General features: G+C 44.6%; 1 protein-coding gene across 6 annotated transcripts in view; it reads left to right on the forward strand.

The window, feature by feature from the left end:
* Window positions 1-18,430, forward strand: part of CDK20 (cyclin dependent kinase 20) — a 36,307-nt gene extending 17,877 nt beyond the window's left edge. For 4 of the 6 annotated variants that reach the window (XM_078768691.1, XM_078768669.1, XM_078768678.1 and 1 more), the window contains exons 5-9: window positions 3,362-3,483; window positions 4,137-4,199; window positions 11,042-11,165; window positions 11,267-11,422; window positions 13,423-18,430. In XM_078768691.1, coding sequence (XP_078624817.1) covers window positions 3,362-3,483; window positions 4,137-4,199; window positions 11,042-11,165; window positions 11,267-11,422; window positions 13,423-13,602 — 645 coding nt within the window. In that variant the 3' untranslated portion in view covers window positions 13,603-18,430. The remainder of the gene's footprint in view (window positions 1-3,361; window positions 3,484-4,136; window positions 4,200-11,041; window positions 11,166-11,266; window positions 11,423-13,422) is intronic. The other 2 variants (XM_078768696.1, XM_078768703.1) reach the window with 1 other exon arrangement.
* The last annotated feature ends 9,051 nt before the right edge of the window (window positions 18,431-27,481 follow it).

Consider the following 27,481-nt stretch of genomic DNA (forward strand, 5'->3'; position numbering starts at 1 on the left):
GTAGTTGGTTGGGCACTCCACCACTGTGAGGATGTCGGCCAGGTGAGGCCGCAGGTGGGCTCTGGGAGCCGGTAGTTGTGAGTGGGTGCCTGAGGATCCCGGGTGTGGATCGGGCAGCCCAGTGCCAGAGAGGGCACGGAGTGGGGAGAGAGCCAGAGGGCCTTCCCCAGGTAGTTAGGTTAGGGTGAGGAGCAGGTAAGCTCGGAGGCAACTGCAGTGGTGGAGGTGTGCAGGTGGGTAGACCCACTGGGAGAGGTACACGCCGCAGCCCAGAAATTGTGCGAGGGCACCGGGAGATGAATCGGGGGAATGAGACCCCAAATTGAAGAGCACCACAGTTTGGCCAATGGGAATTGGTTTTAGAACCCATAGTGTAAGAGGGCCAATGGTTTGGCCGGAGAAAGACCCCGGGTAGTGTAAAGTTGTTAAAGTCATTTAGGAAATAGTTAGGATTGATGAACCTGTCGCACCATACGCAGCCACTTACCTGTGGTGATGATGATGACTCCACACCTGTGTTTTCTTTGTTTTGTTGCAGAAATGAGAATTGTTGTGGATTTGTGAGACGCATCACGACGTGGATGAGACATTGGGGTGATTCCATCTCTCCCTCCTTAGGAGGGACTGATGATGAATTGGTGATGGCAAATTTTGATGTGCAGTTGGAGATGGCAAATTTTGATGAGAGTTGAAAATGGCAAATTTGATTGGTTAGGAGGGAGAGAAGACGAATTTGGTATATGGGAGGAACGGGGAAGACAGTAGGGATGTTTGTTGATTTGTAAAGTAGATGTTTATGGGTAGTGTTGTGTTGTGTGGATACAGTAAGGGGTAAGGGAGGGGCCATGTAGGTTACCTGGTGGGGGGGGGGGGCGTACGATAGGAACGTACCTGTCTCACCTGGTTCCCATGTGCCCCCAGTGTGCATTACCTTATATTGCGTGCACTTTTGCGCCCTTACCACCTTACTCACTTGTCTGCTTCTTTTGTCTCCCACCTCCGAGGATCTGGCTTTGGGGTAGAGAGAGAGGAAAGAGAGGTGCTGGCTGCGCAGTTGTGGGCCTGCACTTTCGCTGCTTGTTGCCTGGATCGATACACCATATGGACCGCAATGTTGGTGGCCACCCACAATGGACCGTAGTTCTTTTGCGGCCAAGCACCACCCGGGGATGGACCTATGGGTCAACGGGGCACCTATGCCATACAGGTGAACCACTAATAATTAACACCAAGTGCACCACAAGAAGAGCAAGAGACACCTGCAGGGTTAGGGGTTGTCGAATTTATTTTTATTTCATTGAACAATGGTGACTGCACCGATTGGTGGTGGGGTGGTGCTGTTGATGCTCGGAAAGGGTGCTCTGCACGTTATTAAAGGCCGTCGGCCACAGAGCACTCGTGGGTTGGTGTATCGATGTTGGCAAGCGCGCTCTCTCTATGCATAACATCTGCATGTGTTCCTCCAAAGACAGGTCCTGGATCGTAGTGTAAATATCAGCGTAGTCTTGTAAATAATGCTCCCTACCGGCTGTATGTTTAGTTTGAGGATTCTTTCCGGATTCGGTTATCCTGTGGGTGTGTTTCTGAGAGGAGAAGGGTGCAACGTCGCAGGGGGACATATTTACTCATTTGTGAATATCTATAAAACTGTCGCACTCAGGGTAGAGTTAATAGTAGAGGGAACTACATTGCGTGCCACACTAAAGTAGGTAAAAATTTATCGGGTCGGGACGCCCCGAGGGTAGAGAAGGGTGCAATGTTGCGAATATGGAATTTGACCTCCATATCCGCTTGTAAATATTCCCCTATCTTCTCCGATACTCCCCAACTCTCCCCTTACCCCATTCCCTAGTCCCATTGTCTGTAAACAACACCCATTAGAGCCGATCTTCCCCTTCATTCCCCCATTAAATGTCGTGCCCAGGTCCCCCGCACCACACGTAGACAATTATAGGACATCTTGCTAGTTATTCTTAATCTATGTCAGTTAAGGACTTGTTTCCATTAATTATGACTCTTCGTTGCACCAGAATGTGATGATATGGCACCAGTAGGAGTTTAGGACCTTCCCATACCTCCCCGCATCTCTTCCCATCATCTCAAGCTCCAACAACAACCACAACAACAGCGGCTTTGCGTCCTCACTCCGGCTCGGTTGGCCGCCATTGAACATGTGCTCGACGGGGTTACCCAGAAGGGGGCTCCCTGTCGGCCCCTCGTCAAGGGCGGAGCCGGTAACCCCCGCACCCAATGAGAAGCCATGGGCCGATGCCATATGGGGCGGAGCTAACGAGCGAGGGCGTGACTCCCCGGCCGGATATACGCGGCCCCGCGCCGGACGTGACGTCAGATGCGCCCCGAGCTTGGAAGGACAAGACGCCACCCTCCCGAGCGCTGAGCGACCTCCCCGGCATCTCCACCAAAGTCGCGACCCACGAGCGCTGAGCGACCTCCCCGCATCTGCTGGACACCACCGTACGTGATTCTGTCCCGGAGCCAGGTGCACCTGAGCCATCGCGACCTGCCTCCCCTTTCCATCAAATCCCGTGTGAGTCAGCGTTGTCCCGTTTATCTGTGGTCTGTCTAGGGTTAATATAAGGTTGTGTCTAAGTGCCCACCTTCCTATGTTTCCCTCTTGTCCCTGTAATCTAACCTTTTCCGCCTTAATATAACCTCCTCCGGAGGTCTTGAGAACTGAACCCCTGGTGTCGTATTGTGTGATTGTAACCCAGCCGGGTGTCTTCTCTTTCCTATTGAGCCAGCGTAGCGCGATTAGTCAACATTCGGGCACAATCGGGTAACTTGTACGGATACGGCGGCCATCCCGCTCGGCCCACCATACCATCAAAGTCGTATCTGTAACAATATCCTGTTCACAAACAGATAGACAAACAGACAGGGGTGAAAACATAACCTCCTCCCACCTTCGGCAGTGGAGGTAAAAACATGGCAGTCATATGATTATTTTTTTTGTCATGTTTAAATTGTGTGTGGAGTCAGGCGAACTGTCCAACAAATGGGTGACAGACAGACTGATGGATGGATGCATGGCACCCTTTTTAATACAGTATTGTATGTATATATCTATTTCTGATATCTAGTTCAAGCCAAAAATCTGGCATTTTTGTATTGCTGATGACAGTTTAAGGCAGAAGCACATGTCCAAGACTGAAGCTTTAAAATTCCGGCCTGAACTCTGCCCCAAGCGGTTGTTATTGCTGTTGGTAACTTTGGAGATTCTCTGCATTTCTTTTTCTTGCTCTCCTTTCCCTATCTGCCTCATATAACGTACTGCCTGGTGTTGCTCTTGTTTGTCATGCTGTTGTTTGAAGTAATTCACTAATTTCAGATTTTTGTACAGGACCTAAAACCAGCAAATCTTCTAGTTAGTTCAACAGGACATCTCAAGATTGCCGACTTTGGTCAAGCCAGGCTGTTCTCCAGGGATCATGATCATTTATACAGCCACCAGGTGGCCACCAGGTGAACATGTTTGCCATAAAAGGAGGGATATCAAGTCAACATTCATTGTTGCCTTCCTCTCAATCTTCCCCTTATCATACACATACACAAACGCCTTGATCCCCCGTTGTAAGGATTCAATATTGTGAATTTGTATTGAGCGATAGTCTTCTCCATGAGTGCAAGTCTAGGCATTGAGGCAGTGTATAAACAAACTAGAAAAATTTTCATCCTTTTCTTGAATGTTTTAAATCTGCCAGCTACAGTCATGTTTACAAAATGCATGGGAATTCATGATCCCTTGGTGCTTTTGGTAAAGAGTCGACCTTCCGGTGGGTTACCATGGCCGAAGAAGGCTGTATGACCGCTGACTCCAACACGGTGTTTTAGGCTTTCAAGCCAGTATAGCTGAAAGCTTTTCAGTGTGGTTTTATTGAGCCCCTCCCCTTATGGTGTTGCTTCCACACACCTGAGGGCAGCCCACCTTCAAATTAATCTGTTAATATATTTTGGGATGTTTATTCTTCCGATTTGCCTTCAGAGACCTGTTTTTACCATTTAACACCTTAATAGATATTGATGTTGAAAAAATGTCATTGTACATGTCAGATTTGTTTTGATAATTTTCTTTATTGTGTTGTTTGAACACATTTTACCTATTTCCTTGCTTCAAGGTGGTACAGAGCTCCAGAGTTGCTTTTTGGGGCAAGAAAATATGACGAGGGTGTGGATATGTGGTGAGATGAACATGTTCCACATTTCACTTGTGTATGTAAACAGCACCATGCCTTACTTGATATTAAGACGATGTAAAAGTGGCCTTTTGGGCATCTTATTCCATATCTGGGATCCCAGGTTCAAATTCCATACACTGCATCGATTGGTCCATTATCTCCTGATTTCCTTGTAATTCATGTAAACATACATTGATGTTTCCAAATGTCATTGTGCTGCATGTGCTATGTGAGTGTTCATTCCTCTACGAGCCCTGGGTAACTGTAGAAAATAATAATTTGATTGTGCGAAAATTCACTGGAATAGAAAATTTCTTGGAAAACACGAGGACCCAACAAAAGGTTACTTGTTTCATTGAATTTCTCAAATTTAAGGAATAAACTTATTGCTAGTGATAGTTTATACTGTATATTATTATTATTATTATTTTCTTTTAAAAAGTGTATTTGTTTATGTAGTATAAATCCTGCTACTGGACCGGACGGCATCAGCTCATCATGTCCTAAACACCTGTTCTGCTGCTCTTTCACATCCTCTCTCTGCCCTTTTCACCCGATCATTTGCCCAAGGTCATCTTTCTTTAGCTTGGAAAATCGGCTAACATCACTTGTTCTTTTATATGCAGCCTGTAGCTGCTGGTTGCATAACTTCTGGAGGGGTTGCTGTGCTGCTGATGCAGTGCCACTGTTGCCAGTAAGCTCGTACTCATTTTGCTGACCTCAAGAGGATGACAGGCTGAGTTAACCCACCTCGTGCTATTCAACAACATGATCGGGGATCAAACTCAAGACTAATATGTTAAGTCAGCCACTTTATCCGTTAAGACAACACGAGGCATATGCCAACCTCACTGCATTACATAAAATGTCTAAAAACTGATCCCCTTAACTACTAACCTATCAGCTTACAATCATCAGCATGGTCATGTAATTCCATCATCGCAGTTTATATGAAATCCTTCCTTTTTTCCAACAACCTCATCTCATCATCAATTCAGATTCAGACCAGGTCACTCCACCTTTGACATGCTGCTTCTACTCACCCAACAATGGATGGACGCCCTCAATTTCAGCCATGAGATCAGCGCCGTAACTCTGGCCATCTGCCGTGCTTTTCATATACTCTGGCATCCTGTCTTACCCTCCATTCTCTCTGCCAATGGCATCCAGGGTCAACTCCACATATGGCTTATTGACTTCCTCTACCCTCATAGCTATGTGGCTCTCAATGGAATCCTTTCATCTCTTCTCACTGTCAAGACTTCTCCCTGTCAGTGTTCTGGGCCCAGTCCTATTTCTAGGCTTCACCAATTATCACACTGACACTGGAAAATCCGCTTTATGTATTTGCTGATTAATCCCCCCTCTGCCGTGACATCCATCATCTTTCAGACAGGCAGGCTGCAGTCTCTTCCCTCTCTTCAGACCTTGAAAAAAATCACAAACTGGTCAAACACTTGGAATATGTTTTTTAATCCCGACAAATCTCACACTCTTACTCTCCCTCTCCAAAAGGACCATATGGCAAACCCTCCCATTTACTTTCTTAACAATCCTCTTGAGGAAGTCTTGTCATTCAAACTCCTGGGTCTCACTATAAGCCATGATCTTTCTTGGGCAAACCACATTTTAAAGTTGGCCTCCAAAGGCAGACACCGCCGATTGGGCATCCTCCGTCATACAAAGTCCTTCCTTGACACACCTGAACTATCCACCATTAAGGCATTCATCCACAGCTTGATGGAGTACTGCTCTCCTCTCTGGGCTCGCTTCCCTGCCTTACATCTTGCTCAGCTTGATGCTGTGGAAACATATGCTTCCAAGATTATTGGAATCTCCTGCGATGAAGCTGAGTCTGGGTCTATCACTCCGCCATCGCAGACAGGCCGGTGGTTTATCTGTCTTATACCGCCTCCTTTCTGGTCTTGCACCCACTGCTCTTTCCATGCTTTGCCCCTCCCTCTACCCCCCCCCCCCCACCCCACCCCCCAAGGTTTCTGCAGAGCTCACACGGTGCGCCATCAACCCCCTTCTGGTGAAACTACCTAAATCCAGGATCACTGCTCACCACTCTTTTGTTCCTCTTGTTCCCACCTGCCGAACCAACTTCCACATTCTCTACGATCTCATTCTTCCCTTAAAGTTTTCAAGACGGCTGTTCACGACCATCTCAGGTCGTCCTCCATCCAAAGCCATGATATTGTCAACATCTGTTAAACTACACCGAACCCTTCCCAAACATTTGGCTTATGTATCCATCTTGTCCACTCCTTGGGTTCTCCCCTAACTCTGATCGTTACCTGCATCCCTTGTTTGTCTATCTCCGTCTACCTTCTCCCTCTGCCCTTGGTGTTTCCCCTTTCTCCTGCTGTTCCCTTGTTATCTGGTCTCCTGATCTTTTGTGTGTCCTAGCTCATCCACGATTCTTGACCATGTATAAAAAAATCGAACCCTGGCCGAGTCACATCAAAGACTTTAAAAAGGGTACATGTTGCTTCCTTGCTTGAATTTCAGCATTTAAAATGGTCAGAGCATGGAAAAATCCCATAGGTTGGCATCCATGGGGAGGAGGAAATTCCTCCTTCGGAAATGCCCCGCTGAGTGTGGTGAGAAAGGCGGCACAATTGTTATATTATCACTGGTATCCAGAGTGATCCGGGAAGTGAGGGCACATCCCCCAAGCTTATTGGCTGTGGTTGTCTCGTGTAGTCGTCTGTACTTACTTCGGTTTCTGCTCCCAATAACTTGCTGCTCGTGTACCTCCACCATTAGCAAGATCACGGAATACTCAAAAAGCCACTACATCGCATGATTATTGTGTGGCCACTGGCAACTCAAGGGTGGGCCGTTATGATGTTTGCTTCTTCACTACCACTGCCAAACTATGGAACTCTTTACCTTCTCATGGATTTCCAAACAGTTATGACCTCCCTCTTTTCAAAAAGCAGATTTTTACTTCCTCAAAAACTCATACTATTGTCTCTTTCTTCACTTTTCTATCAATGCAGCTCTTTTATTTAATGCCTGGCCTCGATGAGGAATATGTAGTCCCTGACTGGAGCCTTCAACATAAAAAGAATGGCCATGTGTGTGAGATGTGTGTGTGTGTGTGTTGCAGCTCCACCATGAGCCTTGGATCCTGTTAAAAATAAATAAATAACAGAGGTGAATGACGCATTATTTGAAAACTCTTTTTCAGCTTTATCTGAAAATGCCGATTTTCGTTAATATTGTTGCGGATCCGGGGGTCGGCGCTCCCCTTACCAAGGGGGGGTTAATCCCCTTGTCTTTTAAACTGGCCGATCCTCCCAGTCCTGGAAGTTACACGCTCCTCTGCGGGGTTGAGATTGGCCAGGGTGATTGGTCAATGGGTTCCCAAATACCTTTGCCAATCCCTCCGCAAAGCAGGGATATAATTCCCTGCTCGGACCCGGACAAGATGGAGTTTGCCGAGCCGTTAGCAAACACTAACCCGATTCTGAGCGGTTTTGATCGTGCCACCGGTACTCAATTGAAGAAATCACGAAAGCGATCGGATGAGAGGAAACCAGAGTAGGAAGAACAAATATGATTTATTAATTACACTAAAAGAGGAAACGAAAGGAAAAGCATGTACGAGTAGAGGAAGTAAAAGGACACAGGGCAAGCTTAAACAGTCTTACTTATCACGCCCAGGACAGAACAAACAGACTTACACGGGAGTTGGTAATGGTAGGAGGAGAAGGGTCCATGCAGATGGCAGGCGTCGAGGTCTGGCTCCAAGCTCGCACTCCGGCCCACGCTTTTGGGTTTGAGGCGAAACCCGGCAAACAGCTCCGCGTGTCGTTGGACGCGACCGGACAATTATATAGTGGGGGAAAGCGGGTATGTTGCGTACATAATTCAAATCTCTGCCGCTCTGCCGGTCAATCTCCGTGGCTTTCTCTCTGCCGCTCGCCTCCGTGGCTCTCTCTGGCTCATCTGCTTGTTCGTCTGCGGCTCCTCCCTCAAAGTAGTCCGCGGCGGCGCTTTTATTACATGCCTCGTGTATCAAGCCGCGTCCGCTTCGCTCCGCCTACCGGTGAACACGCCTCGGCCTGGATTGGTCACGAGGGCTCACCGGCTCCGCCCCTTGATGGTGCGTTGACGGGGCCACGCCTTATTCCTGGAGCTCTGAGGACTCCTCCCCCTTCTTCTCCGAGATGAAGCACATGGGCAATGGCGTCTTGTGGGGAGATAGAAAACCACTCCCACCGCTTTTGAAGGGAACTTTGGGGCCTACTCTTATTCCATTAATGCAACGTAGATTCAACTATTGGGAACAGATCCTTACCTGAAACACATACTAATGAGATAACTGAAGAGGTTTCTATGGTGTTTTACGTGTTGCTTGTGGCCTATCTAGGGTGCGATCTTTGACCTTTGGGAGATGGGGATATTTACAGGGAATTATTTACAAGGCTTATTATTTTACAAGTGAAGGTTCTAAAAACCGTAACAATATTTTCCAGTAAATAAATATAAATTATTGTTGGGTCACTAAATGACCTTTCATTTTATTTTGATTGAGAGCCCCAATATCCATTTTTGAAAATAAAGTAGTGGCCTTGAAGGGCACATCCAGTGCGACTTTAAAGAAAAAGTTATGGTTGTTGAAGTTGAAGTTGTTGAAGAAAACCATTGAATCTCGGGATATTGAAGAAAATATCGACTCGTATCTCAAGGTTGATACTTGTTACTTGCACTTCGAGTGAAGCTTTTGAGTCGACTTATTGACTTAAGTTGCTATGTCGAATACAAAATGAATGAAATTGGACCATACTGATGATAGGCCTAAAAAATGTTGGTTTTGTGAGATTGACCAGCATCGAGTTAGCAGAATGGCATGTACTGGATAATGGAGAGATCTAGCTGTGGCCACGCCAATAAGTGTAAAATTCAATTGTTGATTATTTGTGTATTTAGATCAGGACTCGATATACAGACTTGGCATTTAATATGGAATATTTTTTTTGTGGGGGTGAACTTACTTTTCAAGATGACTTAGAACCAAAAGTTCATTGGAATTATGTTGAAATTATTCTAGATTTTGTTAATGTGACCTTTAAAAGAAGCAAAAACCACATTTGACATTTCAAAGCAAATAAATTGATCCTTGAAAGTGATGTAAACTGATATCGAACTCAATTCACGGACAGTACTGTGTTAAACTTCTGTGCGTTTTCCAGAAGTATCTCTTTATTTTGCACATTAGCCAAAAAATTTTTTTAACAAAAACAAAAGTTAAATTACGACTGGGATTACGGACAGTAAAATTACAGTTCAGTACTTCGTGTAACCCCCACAATCATTCAGGAGAGCACGTACACGTTGAGGCAGCTGTTCACGAGATTTGCCAAGGTTTGGACAGGAATCGCTTGCCATGCAGTGACAATAGCCTGCTGCAATTCACGCACAGAGGCAGGCTGCTGGTCCAAGTTGTCGATTTGACGCGTTAATTCTGCCCACAAGTTCTCTATCGGATTCATATCCGGGGACATGGCAGGCCACTCCATATGCTCTACACCACGGTCAGCAAGAAAGTGTTGGATCATGCGAGCACGATGAGGCCGTGCATTGTCATCTTGGAAGACAAAATTTCCTCGAAAGGCTGCACGAACAAATGGAAGCAATGTTTCTTCCAGAATGGCCCTGTGCTTGAACTGGTTCAGGTTTCCATTCAGAACAACCAGGTCAGTTTTGCCCCCTGCATGAAAAGCAGCCCAAACGGTCACCCCACCACCTCCAGCTTAGACTCTTGGCACTATACAATCTTCGTTGTAGGCTTCATGCACTTGTCTGCACACTCGGACGCGGCCATATTGACGATAGACCAGAAATCTAGACTTGTCACTGAAGATCATGTGATTCCAGTGTCCTGGCTGCCATTGACGGTGCTCTCTGGCCCACTGCAATCGGCGCTGGCGGTGTTGTCTGGTCAGACGTGGCTTTCTCAGGGGACGCCTGGCACGATAGCCTGCTTGAACCAGTCGTTGGTTGACGAGCCTTCTGGATACAGGCACATAGCTGCCACTCAGCCCGAAGCTGATTAGCTGACTTCGTACAGCCATTGCGGACTAGCCGGTGCAGCGAGCGATCATCCCTCCTTGTGGTTCTGCGGGGACGTCCTGACCTCGGTATTGGAGTAGGGACACCCCTCTGAGCATTTCGTTTCAGGATCTTTGACACCTGACCTTGAGTGATGCCATACTGCCGAGCAATAGCACGCCGTTTCATGCCGGAATTTCGTAAACCAACCACTAAATGACAAACAGCATTGTCGAGTTGACGGACCATCTCCAGGGGAAGCGGCAATAACTTTTGTAGACGTGCAGCTGCAGCAGTTGTTTTCCACTAATACAGAACGCAACAACCCTTATATACCCGATTGTGAAGCCAATCGTCAAATGTACCTGTCCGTACATTTTGTCACGCCACCTGTGATATAATCCTGTTATTGACTTCTTGCTGCGACAGACAATCAGTGACATGGTTCTTTTAACAAAGAAATCACCGAAGCGTAAAAGAAACTCACCAGATTGATATACCGAGTTCAGAAAGTAAACCCAAGTCAAGAAGAAAAAAAAAATTCCATATTAAATGCCAAGTCTGTAGTCTGAGGCTTCTCGGCAAGAAGATATTGAATAATAACACAAGAAGATATTGGATAAATGGACACCATTTGAACCTGGAGTCATCGCATGCACTGACTGATCAGAACACCAAACAAGCTGCTTAAAATAGTTGTAGTGCTACAAAAAAAACAGTATTTATGCAGACATGGCACAGGACCTTTAATGCCTCTTATTTGCTGTTTGCTAAATCAGGGCAGTTGGTTGCATCTTTGGTGAACTTCTCAACAATTCCCCGCTGTTTCACGGGGAGAGCGACATCGAGCAGTTGTGCTGCATCATTGGTGTCTTTGGCACTCCTAACGAGCATTCGTGGCCGGTACGCAAACTTGTTGCATTGACTGAAATATTTGATATCATCAGCAGTGTGTGAACATTCCACGAAAATAACCATGTGCGTCACTCTTCTTCTCCCCACAGGAGGTTTCTGAGCTACCGGATTTTCACAAGATTACTTTCCGTGAAAGTTTACCTCGACCAATGGAGGAAGTTGTGCCAGATGCTCCACCAGAAGCCGTGACATTGTTGCAGCGTTTCTTGCTGTATCCATCAGGGCAACGCATTCGTGCTGCAGATGTGAGTCTGACCTTGCAACAAAAAGTGGTGGTTGCAGAGGGGAAATATTTATGGGGGTGCTTGTGCAACAAGAAGGGTGGTTCTTATTTTATTGAAACATTACAGCTTTGCAGACTGATTGAGCCGTCCAATTAACCTCAACAGTTTCCCTCAATTCAAGAGACCAATGATGCTGAAACTCCCATTGTCTTATTAGTTTCAGGAAATCTATTGTGCTACCTGTTCAGGCCAGTCGGCTTGTTGTGAGGAAACTTAGTCGTCGCCAAAAATATTGGCACCATTGCACTTTTTTTCAAATAACTCACAATTTTCTCCAAAAAAAAAAGTTGCAATTGGCAAAAATATTTGGTCTCCACAATTCTTTATTTCACTGTTAAAATTACAGAACCTTTGATTTTGATTCAGAACTTAATATATCCTTTTAAATCAGAAAATAAAAAGAAATGACATTGACAAAATTATTGACACCCTCGACTTAATATTTGGTAGCACGGCCTTTGGACAAAATAACTGCAGTCAAATGCTTCCTATAGCCATGAATGAGCTTCCTGCACCTCTCTACTGGCAGTTTGGCCCAATCTTGTGCAAACTGCTCCAGTTCTCCCAGATTTGAAGGGTGCCTTCTCCCAACTGCTGTTTTCAGATCTCCCCACAGGTATTCAATGGGATTTTGATCTGGACTCATTGCTGGCCACTTCAGAACGGTCCAGCGCTTTGTCTTGAACTATTCCTGGGTGCTTTTTGAAGTGTTTGGGGTCATTGTCCTGCTGCATGACCCATGACCTTCGATGGAGACCCAGCTTTCTGACACTGGGTTGAACATTGTGCTCCAAAATGCCTTGGTAATCTGCTTTCAGGATGCCATGCACACATTCAAGGCACCCAGTGCCCGAGGCAGCACAGCAACCCCAAAACATCACTGAACCTTCTCCATGTCTGACTGTAGGGAAGGTGTTCTTTTCTTTGAAGGCTCAACTTTGTTTTCTGTAAACATAGAGATGATGTGCTTTACCAAACATCTCTAATTTGGTCTCATCTGTCCACAGGACATTCTCCCAGAAGGATTTTGGTGTGTTCAGGTGTGTTTTGGAAAACTCCAGTCAGGCTTTCTTATGTCTCTCTCTCTCTCTCAGCAGTGGGGTCCTCCTGGGTCTCCTACCATTGAACCAACCCACTTTCATTGAGTTGGCGACGGATAGTGCGAGTTGAAACTGTCGTACCTTGTGTCTGAAGGTCAGCTTGAATCTGTTTGGCAGGTGATCAAGGTGCTTTCTGCACCATTCGAACAATCTTTTGCTGCAATCTTCGATCAAGTTGTCTCGTGCGGCCACATCCAGGGAGGTTGGCTGCAGTGTCGTGGGCCTTAAACCTTCTGATAACATTACGTACGGTGGATAGAGGAACGTCATGGTCTCTGGAGATGGACTTGTAGCCTTGAGCTTGGCTACAATCTTGTGTCTGACCTCCACAGACAATTCTCTGGTTTTCTTTCTTTTCTCCATGCTCATTGCGGTACACGCAGTGACACAAAACAGCAGAATCAATCCTTTTCTCTATTCAAACTGGTTTAATGAGTGATTTTTGTATTGCGGGCACCTGCAATTCACCACAGGTGAGTTCATTTCCAAAGTTAAGGAGAATCACCTGCTTAAAATATAATTATTTCTAACAACTTCTAAAAGGTGCCAATAATATTGTCCAGGACTTTTTAGGATTTCTGTGTGGAATAAGCTAAGATTTAGTATTTTTTCAGCTTTTTCTGTTTTGTTCCACTGCAAACCAAAGAAATACATATGAGGATACCAAAAGATTGTTTAATTTCAACAATTTTCCGGTAGAAATGGTGCATTATTTGAAAAAAGTGCAAGGGTGCCAATATTTTTGGCCACGACTGTATCACTGAACTTGTATGGGCTCGGCGTCATGTTAAGTGTGATCTCAATACATTATTGCCAGTTTTGTGATGCATAGATTTTCTTCTTCTTCATCCTTTTCTTCAGGCATTACTGCACCCGTATTTTTTCACTGAACCATTACCGGCACATCACCTCGAGGTACCGGTCACCCATTGTGGAAACCAGCCAACGAGAGGACATCACCATCACAAGTTTGATGTCTTTCGGCCCATTAGTGCTTCACTGTTTGACAACGGATCGATTGCATCTTTTGCATCAATGTAATGAAAATATCACAACCTTTCCAATCGTCGGTTTGCTTTGCAACTCCGTTTTGGGTGTGGTGGTGGCCAGGTCGTGGGTTCCTATGCAGCTGAAAAGTGACCGTATTGAGGAGATTGATTTGATACTTCTGGAAACTGAGATTGTCTTTGAAAAAAACTAGAGTGTTATTGGATTTTCAAAAACAAGATGGTTCATGGAAGACTTTCAGGGAGGTGACAATATGCAGGGTTGGGTTGACATGTGACACCAGTTTATACACTGGTTAATTTTGATGCTTCCAGGGTGATTTAGAAGATCGACACTGAAATGCTGTATCGATGAAAATGCAGTACTGCCCAAAACATCCCTCTAACCATGTAGAGAAATAAGCACTTTAACTATACGGTAACTAGATGTCCTTTTGGTGTTCAATTTTACTCTAAAATTTAACATTTTTGGATTAACACACATTTTTAACTTTATTACCTCGGCCAGCAAAGGTTATGTTTTCACCCCTATGTGTCTGTCTGACTGTGAGCACGATATCTCAAAAGGTTATGGATGGATTTACACTAAACTTTGCGGACACGTTGGGTGTGTGACAACGATAAATGTATTACATTTTGGTGAAGATCCCGATTCGGATGCGGATACTAGAATTTTTAAAGTGATTCTTCACAATTGGGAGATTGGGCCCAAAACGATACATAGCACAATATCTCAAAAAGTTGTGGACGGATTTGGAGGAAACTTGATGGATGATTTAGGTAGGTGACAAGACCAAGCCGATTATATTTTGGTTAACGTCCAGCTGCAGATCTGGCCTATCAGTGGGATACCAAACAAAACTTAGAGCTCAAGGGTGAAGCTCAATTAGTTGCTTTGCATATCTCAAAAGCCTTTGATAAAAGTGTGGCAAACGGGTCTGGTCCACAAGCTTCAGCCGAATGGTGTATCTCGAGTGATGCGTTCAATCATTCCGGCTCTCATTACAAATCTCAAGATGAAGGAGGTGCTTGAGGATCAATCTTCTCCAACCTGCTCCATCAATTCTGGTTTTCCACAGGGCTCTGTCCTTGGTCACACTCTGTTCCTTGTTTATATCGATGATCTTCCTGATAATGTTCTGTCTCAGCTAGCCATGTAGTTTCAGGTTTGAGAAAGGTTGGAGTTTCATTGGGCAATGATTTGGATAATGTGTTGAAGTGGGGGCATGACTGGCTGGTAACCTTCAATGCAAAGAAAACTAAATTGTTTTCCATGTCTTGCTCTAGAAGCAGGTCTTTCCCTTCTGTGCACATGGGGTCTTCAACCTTAACAGCATCATCTGAGCTTTGGCTTATTGATTTGGACATCTCCTCTAACCTCCCTTGGGATAAGTACATTTCTGGTATTGCTAAGAGTGCTTCCAAGCGAGTTGGTTGTCTTTATCGAGCGCAGAGGTATTTACTTCCTGAGGCCGTTTTGTACCTGTACAAGACAACAATACATCTCCTCATGGAGTACTGTTGCCACATTTGGACTGATGCACCAGCCTGCCACTTGTCTTTACTTGATAGTCTCCAGAAATGCATAGTCAACCTGGTGGTGTGGAGATGTGTTCAACTCTTCAACCGCTTTCTCACCATCGGTCATTTGCCACTCTTAGTTTGTTCTACAGATATCTTCTTGGCAAATGTTTTTTTGTTTTTTTTTGTTTTTTTTTGTATCCTGAATCGAGGCTCGTGAAAGGGCTAGCATTTATTTCACAAACAAATCAACCAGACAAACAAGATATATAAAAAGAGGGAGCGGAAGACAAGATGGGGAGAGAAGGGGAAGCACACAAACATAACATTTGAGAGCAGGGAGATGTGTGGGAGGGAGAGGGCTTGGGGGGAGGAGGCGTGGGAAGGGGGGGGGGGCAGGAGAAATATAAAACCCAAGGACACCAAGGACTTCCAGGACGGAAGTTGGTATTTCAAAAAAGTGGATTTGGGGTGAAATTAGCCGGGGTAGAAAAGATCGACGTTTTGGATGGGGGAAGATAAGAGATGGTGGTGAACAGCTGTTTTAAAGACCTAGAGGGTGGAGTGGGATTGAAGAGAGTGAGGGAGTTTGTTCCAGAGGCAGAGAAAAGAGGAATGAAGGAGTGAAGGTGAGCAGAGAGTCTTGATTTTGGCAGTTTAACCATAAGAGGGTTGCAGGCAGATCTTGTGCGACCTGTAGGAATATTTGGGGGGCAAGGCCAGAGAGGAGTCGGTAGAAGACGGAAAGACCACCAACCTGCCTGCGGTGAGTGAGTGAAAGGCACTTGGAGTTTGCTTCATCGTGGGAGATTCCAATGATTCTGAACTGAAAGTTCTGTTGGACTTTTGATCTTGGTTCCTCCTCTGTAAGTGTTCAAGACTCGGTTTGCCATCTCTGCACACCCATGCACTCTTGCTGATCCAAAGTGCAGAACGAAAGGCTATGCAGATAGTTTTATCCCTTGACCTATCTCCCTCAGGAATTCACGACCTGTAACGTGCTTCACATTATTCTACGATATACTCAGCTTTAAGAGGAATGTCAATTCCTACTTCGTCCATCTTTGAAGTTTCATCACATTTTACCTGACTTCTGTTACTTCCTGTGTCTTGTGTGTTTGCTTGTTATTTTTTCTTTCTTTAATTTTATTTTGCTTTATCCATATGTTTATATAACCTACCCTTAGCCCCTTACCTAGAGTGGCTTTATGCCTTATTTGGGGCGATTTCCATAAGTATATATTTCCATAGTATATCGTAATTCCATAGTAAAGTGTCCACATGGGTGAAACAATATCCCAAAATTGAAAATAAAACATGATAAAAGTTCAGTGTATATTATGAATGCACACACTTGCCTTTTCAAAATACAGAGTATTAAGATAACTTCGGAAGGTTCTACAAAACTGTTACACAATGTATGCCTCACCGTAGGGCGTATTACTCACGTAACAGAGGACGGAATTCTAACTCTGGAGGGAGGTTACAGTCATCAATGAAAACAATCTTAGCAATGTTATTTTGAAGAGCCTGGACTACCATGTTGAATCACACAACTGATCAAGAGAAAAGAATAAGTTTGGAGAAATGAATACAAATGTATTCCTACATACCACACACTGTTAAACAGTATTTCTTCCATTACATTTGCCTTGCAGTCATAAAACCCATTCACAGTTCTTGATCACATCCCTGCAAACTCTCAACAGAAAGGGCATTCCTGTTGTAGAGTCTTGGCATATCAATATGCATCTTTAAGTTTTTGTCTGATCTTCAAAGTAGATATGCCCTTTCATAAGGAACACGTTACACGCGTAACAGGGGACGGACACAGCATGAACTCAATTTACTTTTTTTTTTTTACTTCTACAGAATAAAATACCAAATGATTTCATGTATGATGATCATAAATCAAACTGAAACACATGATTAAAGCAATACAACAAATTCTTGAGTAATTTGAGGGTGTGAGTGTGGGTGTATTTGTATTTTTATTCAAAATATACGAAAGTTATTATATGCTTCAATTGCAGATGATTTTGAGAAATGACAGGTCCATGCCGATCATGATTATCTTGGATCTTAAAGACCTAGCAGAGAAGAGCAAGATTCAAGGATATCAACATGACAAGGCCCACAGATCCATGCTGATCATGTTTATCTGAGAGTTTAATGACCTAGCATTTTTATCCTTCATGGAGAACTGCATTAATACATAGCACATAGCACATGTGCTAATCTAGGAATAAATTAGTTTAGAAAAAAATAATGATGACGTCATCGGACACGTGGTTCGGCCACCATATTTGTTTGAACACAAAAGCCTTAAAAACCACTGAAAATACATCCTCGCGAGGGTTTGCAATCTTTGATTTCTCTTTCTTGTTTCATTAATGTGCATGTTTCCTCGGCCTCTTATTGAATTTCAAGGAGATGCTTATTGATGTCTTTCATGAACTGAGCTACCGCGTGGGAGTCGTGGCATCTGTCATCAGAGACAATGTGTATTGCTTCTTTCACCATGGTTTTATGAGGACATTCATAGAACGCGACTACTGGATGCAGAGTAACTTGCTCTTGACTCCAGTGTGCACTCTGGACCTCTCTTTGGAACCCACATGTGAAGTTTTGTGAATAGTCCATCACCAATACAACCGAGTCCTTAGGAGGGGATTTTGACACTTTGTTGTATTGCTGCTTCTGCCACTCAGCTTCGAAAAGATGTGAACTAAATGTTTCTAGTTCTGTGCACAGTTCCTCCATTAACATGTTCACTGACCCTTTCTCCACTACTCTGGTTTTCCTGGAGAGTTTAAACCTTGGGTTGTGCACACTTTCCCACCGTGCCCATTCTACTTCTACGGTTGGGTCAGCTACAAGTGGTGACAGTCGTTTCTTCATTAAGCATACACCACATTTGCTGCATGTGCGCTGAATGCATTTGATGTTATTGAACTTCTCTCCTTCTTGCTTCGGACACAGTGTATACATGCTTGCATCAAAGACGTCTTTCACCTTGACCTCTGGCCTTACGAGCTTGTTAGCAAGATTGTTGATTGAATCAAGCTTGAGTTTCATATTTTCACAGTACTCGCACAGACATTGTTCACGTCTGTGTTTATTTCGGGTCAGGATGTGTCGAGGTCTCAGACTCACAAACATTGAAAATCCAACCTTTACATCTTTGTGTTGTTTCTTCCACATTGCAAATGCAGACCTCAAAGTCCGATTCATGATTCGTTTTGCAATAGGAGTTTTCTTACTTACATCCTTCTTGTTTGGCAACTGGGTGGACACCTCTTCATATAAATGTTTGAGTGAGTCTTTGACTCTTGTCGGCAGAGCATCACTCCGTGTCTTTCTTTTCCTTTCACCACCTTGTAACTCAAGTTTTGTTTTATTAATGAAGTTGTGAAACAATTATAACTTGAAGATGAGACTGTCAAGAGTCATCGGCAGAGGTTTGATTCATAATTTAAAATCTAACATTTCCACCCAAACTCTCCTCTGTATTAGGTGATGATGGATTTGTCATAGGGCGTACTAAATGTTGATTACCCAGGACAGGCCATACCAAGTCCAAGTTTCAACTTTGTCTTTGCGGTGTATCATTAGTAGACGACGTCTACATTCATGAAGAAGTTTATATAGACTAATCAACGAGAGAAATTGGACTGCATTGTAGTCGGTGTATACCTGCCCTTCCCTCATTAACTCCATACCTACTACAAATGTGGTCAATAGCCAGCAGTATGACCGCATACACGAATCTAACGTCACTTTACGCCGCGCCGACGGTATAGTCGCCACGCATGATTATTATTAAACATTTGTTACCTTCTTACTATCGACTACAAAATTGAAACGTGAATCCTTTTGGTAAATCATTGCTCCATTCTGTTAATAAATCCACCTTAATTTATAATTTTTCAAGTATAAATTACTCCATAAACAATCTAAATCCCCATAAACAATGTCAATGCCACATACACGGAATCCCATTGGATAGCAAAGATGACTGAAATCATCACTGGCCAATAACAAATTACGTTATTTAATTGAGTGCACGCTCAGCCAGCAGACGACAAGAAATTAAACCAAGCCCTTGTGGGCGCGCGTCTTGGCACGTAACAATACACGGACACGCCTGTTCCGTCATCCGTTACGTGGTGAGATTACCGATGCGGTGAGGATCCGTCTCTTTTCGTAGTATGGGTAGGGATTTTTTTAAATGAGATGTAGTGAATTTGGGAATGCAGCATATTTATCGTGGTTGAAGAGGACTGGTATGAAACGAGAGCAATGTTTTTACCACTTCCCATTTTAATTTAGGCCATCAATAAAACTCAGTAACATTACTCACGTAATTGCTTACCCATGTAACACATTGGACAGATCGTAGTGTCGAGATTCCCATGGAACTAGCGATTGTTTTGTGATGCTGGTAGTGGGTAAGCGAGGTCTGCTAAGAAACCGTGTTTCAATGGATTGTGCAGCGGTGCTCACCATGCTTACCGATTTGGGAATTACATGATATTACCCACGTAACAATTTGACGGACAACACACTTACGAATTAGTAACATTTTATTCATTAGTATTTACAAAGTAGGCCTTATTTGACATTTGTGAACGGAAGGTATAAGCACCCCTGCATATTTTGTTGCAAGCATAAAATGTGTACATCTTCCGACTATTTTACAACTCTGCTGTCTTACTCATGCAATATTTTGACGGACATGCGTTACGTGGGTAATGAAGTTTTGCGGTCTCTCCCAAAAAAACTATGAAACAGAAATAGATTGAACTCTAACTGAATTGAAAGAACTGACCGGAGTGTTCAACAACAACTAAAATAATTATCACCCAGATTTCAAACAGGGCCAACCTGAGAGACATGAACATGATGTACAATACAATAGTACACAAAAAGTGCTTTCTGTATCACACTCTTTCATACAATACACTCCCACACAAATGAAACGAGGCACTACTCGGCGATGATTTTATCTCCATTATAACTTTATTGCATGTGCCCTCAAACAGAATTTAGCTCACCTTCTTCGACCAACATATCCAGTCAAGAATACACTTCAAAGTAGGGTCCGTCAAAATGACCATTTATTGTGGAAATAGCCATATATATATATATATATATATATATATATATATATATATATATATATATATATATATATATATATATATATATACACAGACGGCATTTAATATGGAATTTTTTTTTGTGGGGGTGAACTTACTTTTCAAGATGTCTTAGAACCAAAAGTTCATTGGAATTATGTTGAAATTATTCTAGATTTTGTTAATGTGACCTTTAAAAGAAACAAAAACCACATTTGACATTTCGAAACAAATAAATTGATCCTTGAAAGTGATGTAAACTGATATCGAACTCAATTCATGGACAGTACTGTGTTAAACCTCTGTACGTTTTCCAGAAGTATCTTTATTTTGCACATTAGCCAAAAAAAATTTTAACAAAAAAAAAAGTTAAATTACGACTGGGATTACGGACAGTAAAATTACAGTTCAGTACTTCGTGTAACCCCCACGAGCATTCAGGAGAGCACGTACATGTTGAGGCATGCTGTTCACGAGATTTGCCAAGGTTTGGACAGGAATCGCTTGCCATGCAGTGACAATAGCCTGCTGCAATTCACGCACAGAGGTCGGCTGCTGGTCCAAGTGGTCGATTTGACGCGATAATTCTGCCCACAAGTTCTCTATCGGATTCATATCCGGGGACATGGCAGGCCACTCCATATGCTCTACACCACGGTCAGCAAGAAAGTGTTGGATCATGCGAGCACGATGAGGCCGTGCATTGTCATCTTGGAAGACAAAGTTTCCTCGAAAGGCTGCACGAGCAAATGGAAGCAATGTTTCTTCCAGAATGGCTCTGTACTTGAACTGGTTCAGGTTTCCATTCAGAACAACCAGGTCAGTTTTGCCCCCTGCAAGAAAAGCAGCCCAAACGGTCACCCCACCACCTCCAGCTTGGACTCTTGGCACTATACAATCTTCGTTGTAGGCTTCATGCACTTGTCTGCACACTTGGACGTGGCCATCTTGCCGATAGACCAGAAATCTAGACTCGTCACTGAAGATCACATGATTCGAGTGTCCTTGCTGCCATTGACGGTGCTCTCTGGCCCACTGCAATCGGCGCTGGCTGTGTTGTCTGGTCAGGCGTGACTTTCTCAGGGGACGCCTGGCACGATAGCCTGCTTGAACCAGTCGTTGGTTGACTCGGCTTCTGGATACAGGCACATTTGTCAGTTGCTGCCACTCAGCCCTAAGCCGATTAGCTGACTTGGTACGGCCATTGCGGACTAACCGGTGCAGCTGGCGATCATCCCTCCTTATGGTTCTGCGGGGACGTCCTGGCCTCGGTATTGGAGTAGGGACACCCCTCTGAGCATTTCGTTTCAGGATCTTTGACACCTGACCTTGAGTGATGCCATACTGCCGAGCAATAGCACGCTCTTTCATGCCTTAATTTCGTAAAGCCACCACTCCATGACAAACAGCATTGTCAAGTTGACGGGCCATCTCCAGAGGAAGCGGAAATAACTTTTGGAGACGTGCAGCATTTGTTTTCCACTAATACAGAACGCAACAGCCCTTGTATACCCGACTGTGAAGCCAATCGTCAAATGCACCTGTCCGTACATTTTGCCACGCCACCTGTGATATAATCCTGTTGTTGACTTCTTGCTGCGACAGACAATCAGTGACATGGTTCTTTTAACAAATAAATCACCAAAGTGTAAAAGAAACTCACCAGATTGATATACTGAGTTAAGAAAGTAAACCCAAGTCAAGAAAAAAAAATATATATTCCATATTAAATGCCAAGTCTGTATATATATATATATATACTGAAACGCAAAAGAAACTTACCACCTTTGAAACCTTTAAATATCAACAATAACACTGCGTGTAGTAAATGTGTGAACTTATTTGTGGACAATAGTGTCCTCACTGTCAGACAAAACGGTCACGGATGGTCACTTGAACCTTCAATGGTCACTTCATAGCACAGCTGTTGAACAGCCGTTTTGACTGTCAGTGATTAGCCAAGGGGTACGGGATGATTTTAATGAGCTGCACGTGATGTCTTGATATTGGCTTTAAAAAGGCCAGTGCAAAATGGGCATTTCAATCAACATGCCACGATTGTCAAGGGATAAACGGCAGCGTGCCCTGGGCATGCTGCAAGGTGGACTGAGCTACCGTGAGGTGGCACGTCGCCTTGGCTGTTCACACCAGACGATATCGGCCCTGGTGGACAGAGACACCCTCCACAACTCTGCAGATGACAGACCTCGATCAGGGAGGCCATGAGTCACCACTGCAAGGCAGGACAGGCAGATGGTCCGAAGTCACCTGCGGGATCGATGCCGTCCAGCATCCCGCACTGCGGCAGAAACTCCAGGGCATGCAAACCACGGATCTCCAATGATACTGCACGAAGACGACTGCATGACTATGGTCTGACTGCCAGAAGACCATACAGAGGCCCCGTGATGATGGCTGCCCATCGCCGCAACCGACAGATATGGTGCCAGCAGCATCAGCGGTGGACCTTGGCGCAGTGGAACGAGGTCGCTTTCAGCGATGAGTCAAGGTTCTGTGTGGACAGTCCTGATGGGCGTGAGCGTGTCTGGAGAAGAACTGGCGAGCGATATGCCGATTGTTGCGTGCGTCAAGCCAACAGGTGGGGTGGCCCAAGTGTGATGGTGTGGGCCGCCATATCAGGCCGGTACAGGACGCCACTGGTGGTTGTGGATGGGAATCTTAACACCCAGCGGTATGTGGATAACATCCTGCGACCTCATCTGCTGCCATTCCTGCTAGACCACCCAGAACTGAGAACCTTTCAGCATGACAACGCTCGTCCCCATGCTGCTCGCTTTACCACTGCATTTCTCCAAGGCGAGAACATCAACACCATGCAGTGGCCTGCGTTCTCCCCTGACCTGAATCCCATAGAGCACCTGTGGGATGAGCTTGGGAGACACGTAGTTGGCAGGGCCAGGACATGGGCAGAGCTGCTTCAGACATTGAGGACTGAGTGGGACAGAATCCAGCAGCAATCCATCCAAAGACTGGTAGGCAGTATATGCCGACGATGCACTGCCTGTATCCAAAACAATGGTGGCCACACACGCTATTGAAAGGGGACTGACATTGCACCCTGTGCTGTTCTGTACTGTAGAACAAACTGATGAGATGGTGTATCTTGGTCAAAAACTTGACATGTCATCAATAAAATGCCAATGTTTCAATTAGCAATTGTTGGTTTGTTTTATTTTGAACTGTTACAATTTTATTACATTTCAAACAAGTGATAAGTTTCTTTTGCGTTTTCGGTCTTTTTGAAGTTGGTCAAAATGGTCAAATTTTTTGGTCAAAATGCCCATTTTGCACTGGCCTTTTTAAAGCCAATATCAAGACATCACGTGCAGCTCATTAAAATCATCCCCGTACCCCTTGGGTAATCACTGACAGTCAAAACGGCTGTTCAACAGCTGTGCTATGAAGTGACCATTGAAGGTTCAAGTGACCATCCATGACCGTTTTGTCTGACAGTGAGGACACTATTGTCCACAAATAAGTTCACACATTTACTACACGCAGTGTTATTGTTGATATTTAAAGGTTTCAAAGGTGGTAAGTTTCTTTTGCGTTTCAGTATATATATATATATACATATACACATACATACATACACACATACATACATACATATATTGCGGATCTCCCGAAGCCCGTCGACGTACAGGGGGGGGGGGGGGGGTTAAACCCTTTTTCCCCCTCGGGTCTTCGATTGCACTAGGCCGAATCGCCACTCCCGCAGCGAGCGTAGAAAAGGGTATCCGGTCGATGCCACACGTACTTTTGGTACCCACGCTGCCACAAAAACGGGGACCGGACCTCGCACAAACCACGCTAATCGAGTATGCCGAGCGGTTTGCGTATCACGTGACTCGTGCCGTTACTTTTATTGAACCCGATTCGAGCGGTTTTATTCGTGCGATGGTCGGCCAATAGATGAAAAGGACGGGAACGATCAAATTGAAGAAAGAACAGGTTTATTTATAATGTCCAGGGTGAAGAGACACAGAGCAGGCACTTAAGCAGTCTTAACTAAATTCCCAGACAAAGGGCCCACTCACTCACGTGGGGAAAAGGAGGAAGAGCAAGTTTGCGCGCCCAACGCGCCTTGCCGTCGGTCCCACCCGGACAGCTCACCCGGCGTGGCCCTCTGGTGGTCACGGCACATATGCAGGGAGCCCAGGTAGGAGGGTCGTCGGCGTAAGTGGCTCCCAGATGGATCGTCTCCACAAGCGCGATTACTACAGCCGCAGGGCACAGGGCACGAGGACTTCGTGTACAGAGAGGCTATAACAAGCAATTCAATCCACTCGTGGTGGGACAACAGCTCGGACGGGGAGACTCTCACTTGTTCTGCTTCTCACCGATCTCTTTCGGGGTGACTCTCTGACTTGTCTGCTGCGGGTTCTGACTCTCACCGATCCTGTCGTGGGGGGCTCGGGGCAGGGTTTTATATGGCCCCTCCCCGGTCCTACCCGAATGTCCCAAGCCCCTCCTCTCGCCGCCGTTGTGAGCCACTCCCCCCGAGCTCTGATTGGCGGCTCGCTGCTTACCGGCCACTCCCTGCAGCTCCTCCCTTCGGCCTTGCCAGACTTGTTCCAGGCCGAGCACATGACATTCTGGCCCAATTGAGGCCTACCCTTACTGGCCTGCTCAACGCAAACTAACACAGGAAAGGAGACTACGCTTACATTTACTAAGAGATAACTGAACTACAGCGAGGCTACATGTTGTGGTGCATTTAGCTACGAGGGGGGGTCATCCTTTATTCACAAAACCGCAACAATATATATATATATTTAAAGTTGAACCTGGCAGAGGTATGCACTCTACCAAGTTCCGTTCTTGTTGTACCATGCTTTTGTTTTATTTATTGACGTGACTACCAACTGAACATGTCACATGTACCCAAACTGTCCTTTTGGTGTTGTATTTTACTCTAAAATTGAAAATCTTTGGATTAACACACTTTTTGAACTTAATTGTACAGTTTTTGTTTTATTTATTGATGTGACTCAACTGAATATGTCCAAATGTACATAAACAAGGAGATGAAACTATAGGTTCCCTGCCTTTTGAGTGGTATGAGGAATAGATCTGTGTAATATGAAAGCTAAATCTTGAATAGTTTTTGAAATATCGCGTACACAAGTGGAGTTGCCGAGATGGTTGCCATGGCAACAGAATTCGGCCATTCATTGCCGTTATCTAATCAGGTTGGGATAATGTCATGAGGAATTTAGCTTTCATATGTGCAATATGAAAGCTAAATGTTCAACGGTTTTTGAAATATCATGTACACAAAAGTACATGGATGGATGATTGGTCGGTCGGACTGAGCTCATTTTAATGTCTCCCGTCTTGAAAGGGACAACGGCCAAAACCTATTTTAACTGAAATTTTTTTTTTCACTGCAGTCAAATATAACAGAGAATTCTTTTTTTGGTCAAAACCTAATCTGATATCATAACCCAAAAATCATTCCCAAAAGATTTGAATTGTAGTTAAGCAGCGTGAAACAAGGCAAATCCACTGCTGATCTGTTCCACTCCCCCCATAGAATGCTTTATCGTAGTGATTGTTCTTTCTGATATAATTTTTATGTGTGTGAAGTCTTTACGTAGCTGATGGCATCGCAAATTGAGAGATTCAGAGATGCAAGATGAGCGTCCAAACAGCAGTTTATTACCCAGAAGTGATGACACATCAAAAGCACTCGGGACGCCCACCAGGAGGCGGAGCCCGAAGAGGATATGACATCACAGTATGTTGCAGTGGGACGGGCAATGCAAGACTTTACAAAATGGAAATTTTAAGATCCACATTATAAAAAATTTCATGAGCTCTATTCTGAAGAAGTATTTAATTGCAACATTTCCCTCAAATTTCAAGACTGGAAAAGGTGATATTGAGGATGATCGTCTCATTGGACCTGGACATTATCAGTCCCTAGAACTCCTTCCTCAACAAACTAGTTTCTCTCCACCATTGCATTGCATCACATCACCCACCAGCTGTTCTGTTTAACATCTCATTGCTGGTATACTAATGTTTGTGGAGAGGCAGTCACTATAAGCTGCTTGCATTTTACATCTGAGTGGCAAATGCTCGAGATGGAAACATGGAATCTCTCTGCATGACCTACAACCGATGCGTTCATCTTTATATGGGTCAAAGCCTGACATATGGGTCAGAACTAATCGAGCATCTTACCATGGTGGCAGCTGGATAAGTCCATAATCAAGGCACATTCTTATTTTCGTTCTTCACTCAAGAAGGATGGAATCATAGTGGACATTGCTTGTGTAAAAGCTGTATTTTACTATTCATTACAGAAAACACTAAGGTCCTCATTCTATCCTTCCCGTCTCCACCCTGCCACCCATCACAGGTCACTCCCAATAGCATGTGAACTTCTCTCCCATTAAGGTTGAGAAGGTTCCTCCTCAATATTTACACCTCAACAACTGGGCCGATGGTGCTTGCACTATTAAAAACTCATGCTTCTACTTTATCTTACTTTTACTCAACAATGGATGGAGGTCCTCAATGCCAAACAGGAAATCAGAGCTGTCTCCCTTGATGTGCCTTCGATATGGTCTGGCACCCAGCTCTGCTCACCAAACTCTCCTCTTATGGTATCCATGGAAATCTCCACGCATGGCTTGCGGACTTCCTCTCTGGTCGTAGTCAACGTGTGGCCCTGAATGGATTTCTCTCATCTCCCCTTCCTGTTCAGGCTGGACTTCCCCAAGGCAGTGTTCGGGGCCCTGTGCTTTTTCTGGTCTTCATCAATGATCTCTCCGACTCTCTGGAAAATCCTCTCTATCTCTTTGCTGATGACTCCACTCTCTGCCGCTCCATTCCTCATCCCTCAGATCGGCAGTCTGCAGCCTCCTCACTCTGCAGACCTGGACAAAATCACAGACTTGGCAAACAAGTGGAACATGTCTTTCAATCCTGACAAATCTCACTCTTATTATGTCTCTCCGAAAAGACTGACTGGACAACCCTCCCATCTACTTTCTCAACAATCCTCTCCAAGAAGTTCTGTCGCTCAAGCTTTTGGGTCTCACTACCTGCCATGATCTTTTCTGGGAAAACCACATTTCCAAGCTGGCCTCCAAAACCAGTCGCGGACTGGGCATCCTCTGTCGTGCGAAGTCCTTCCTTGGCACACCTGAGCTCCTCACCACATACAAGGCTTTCATCCGCAGCTCAATGGAATACTGTTCTCCGCTCTGGGCCGGT

Source organism: Myxine glutinosa, chromosome 1, assembly GCF_964187855.1.
Source record: "Myxine glutinosa chromosome 1, kmMyxGlut1.1, whole genome shotgun sequence".
NCBI lineage: Eukaryota > Metazoa > Chordata > Myxini > Myxiniformes > Myxinidae > Myxine > Myxine glutinosa.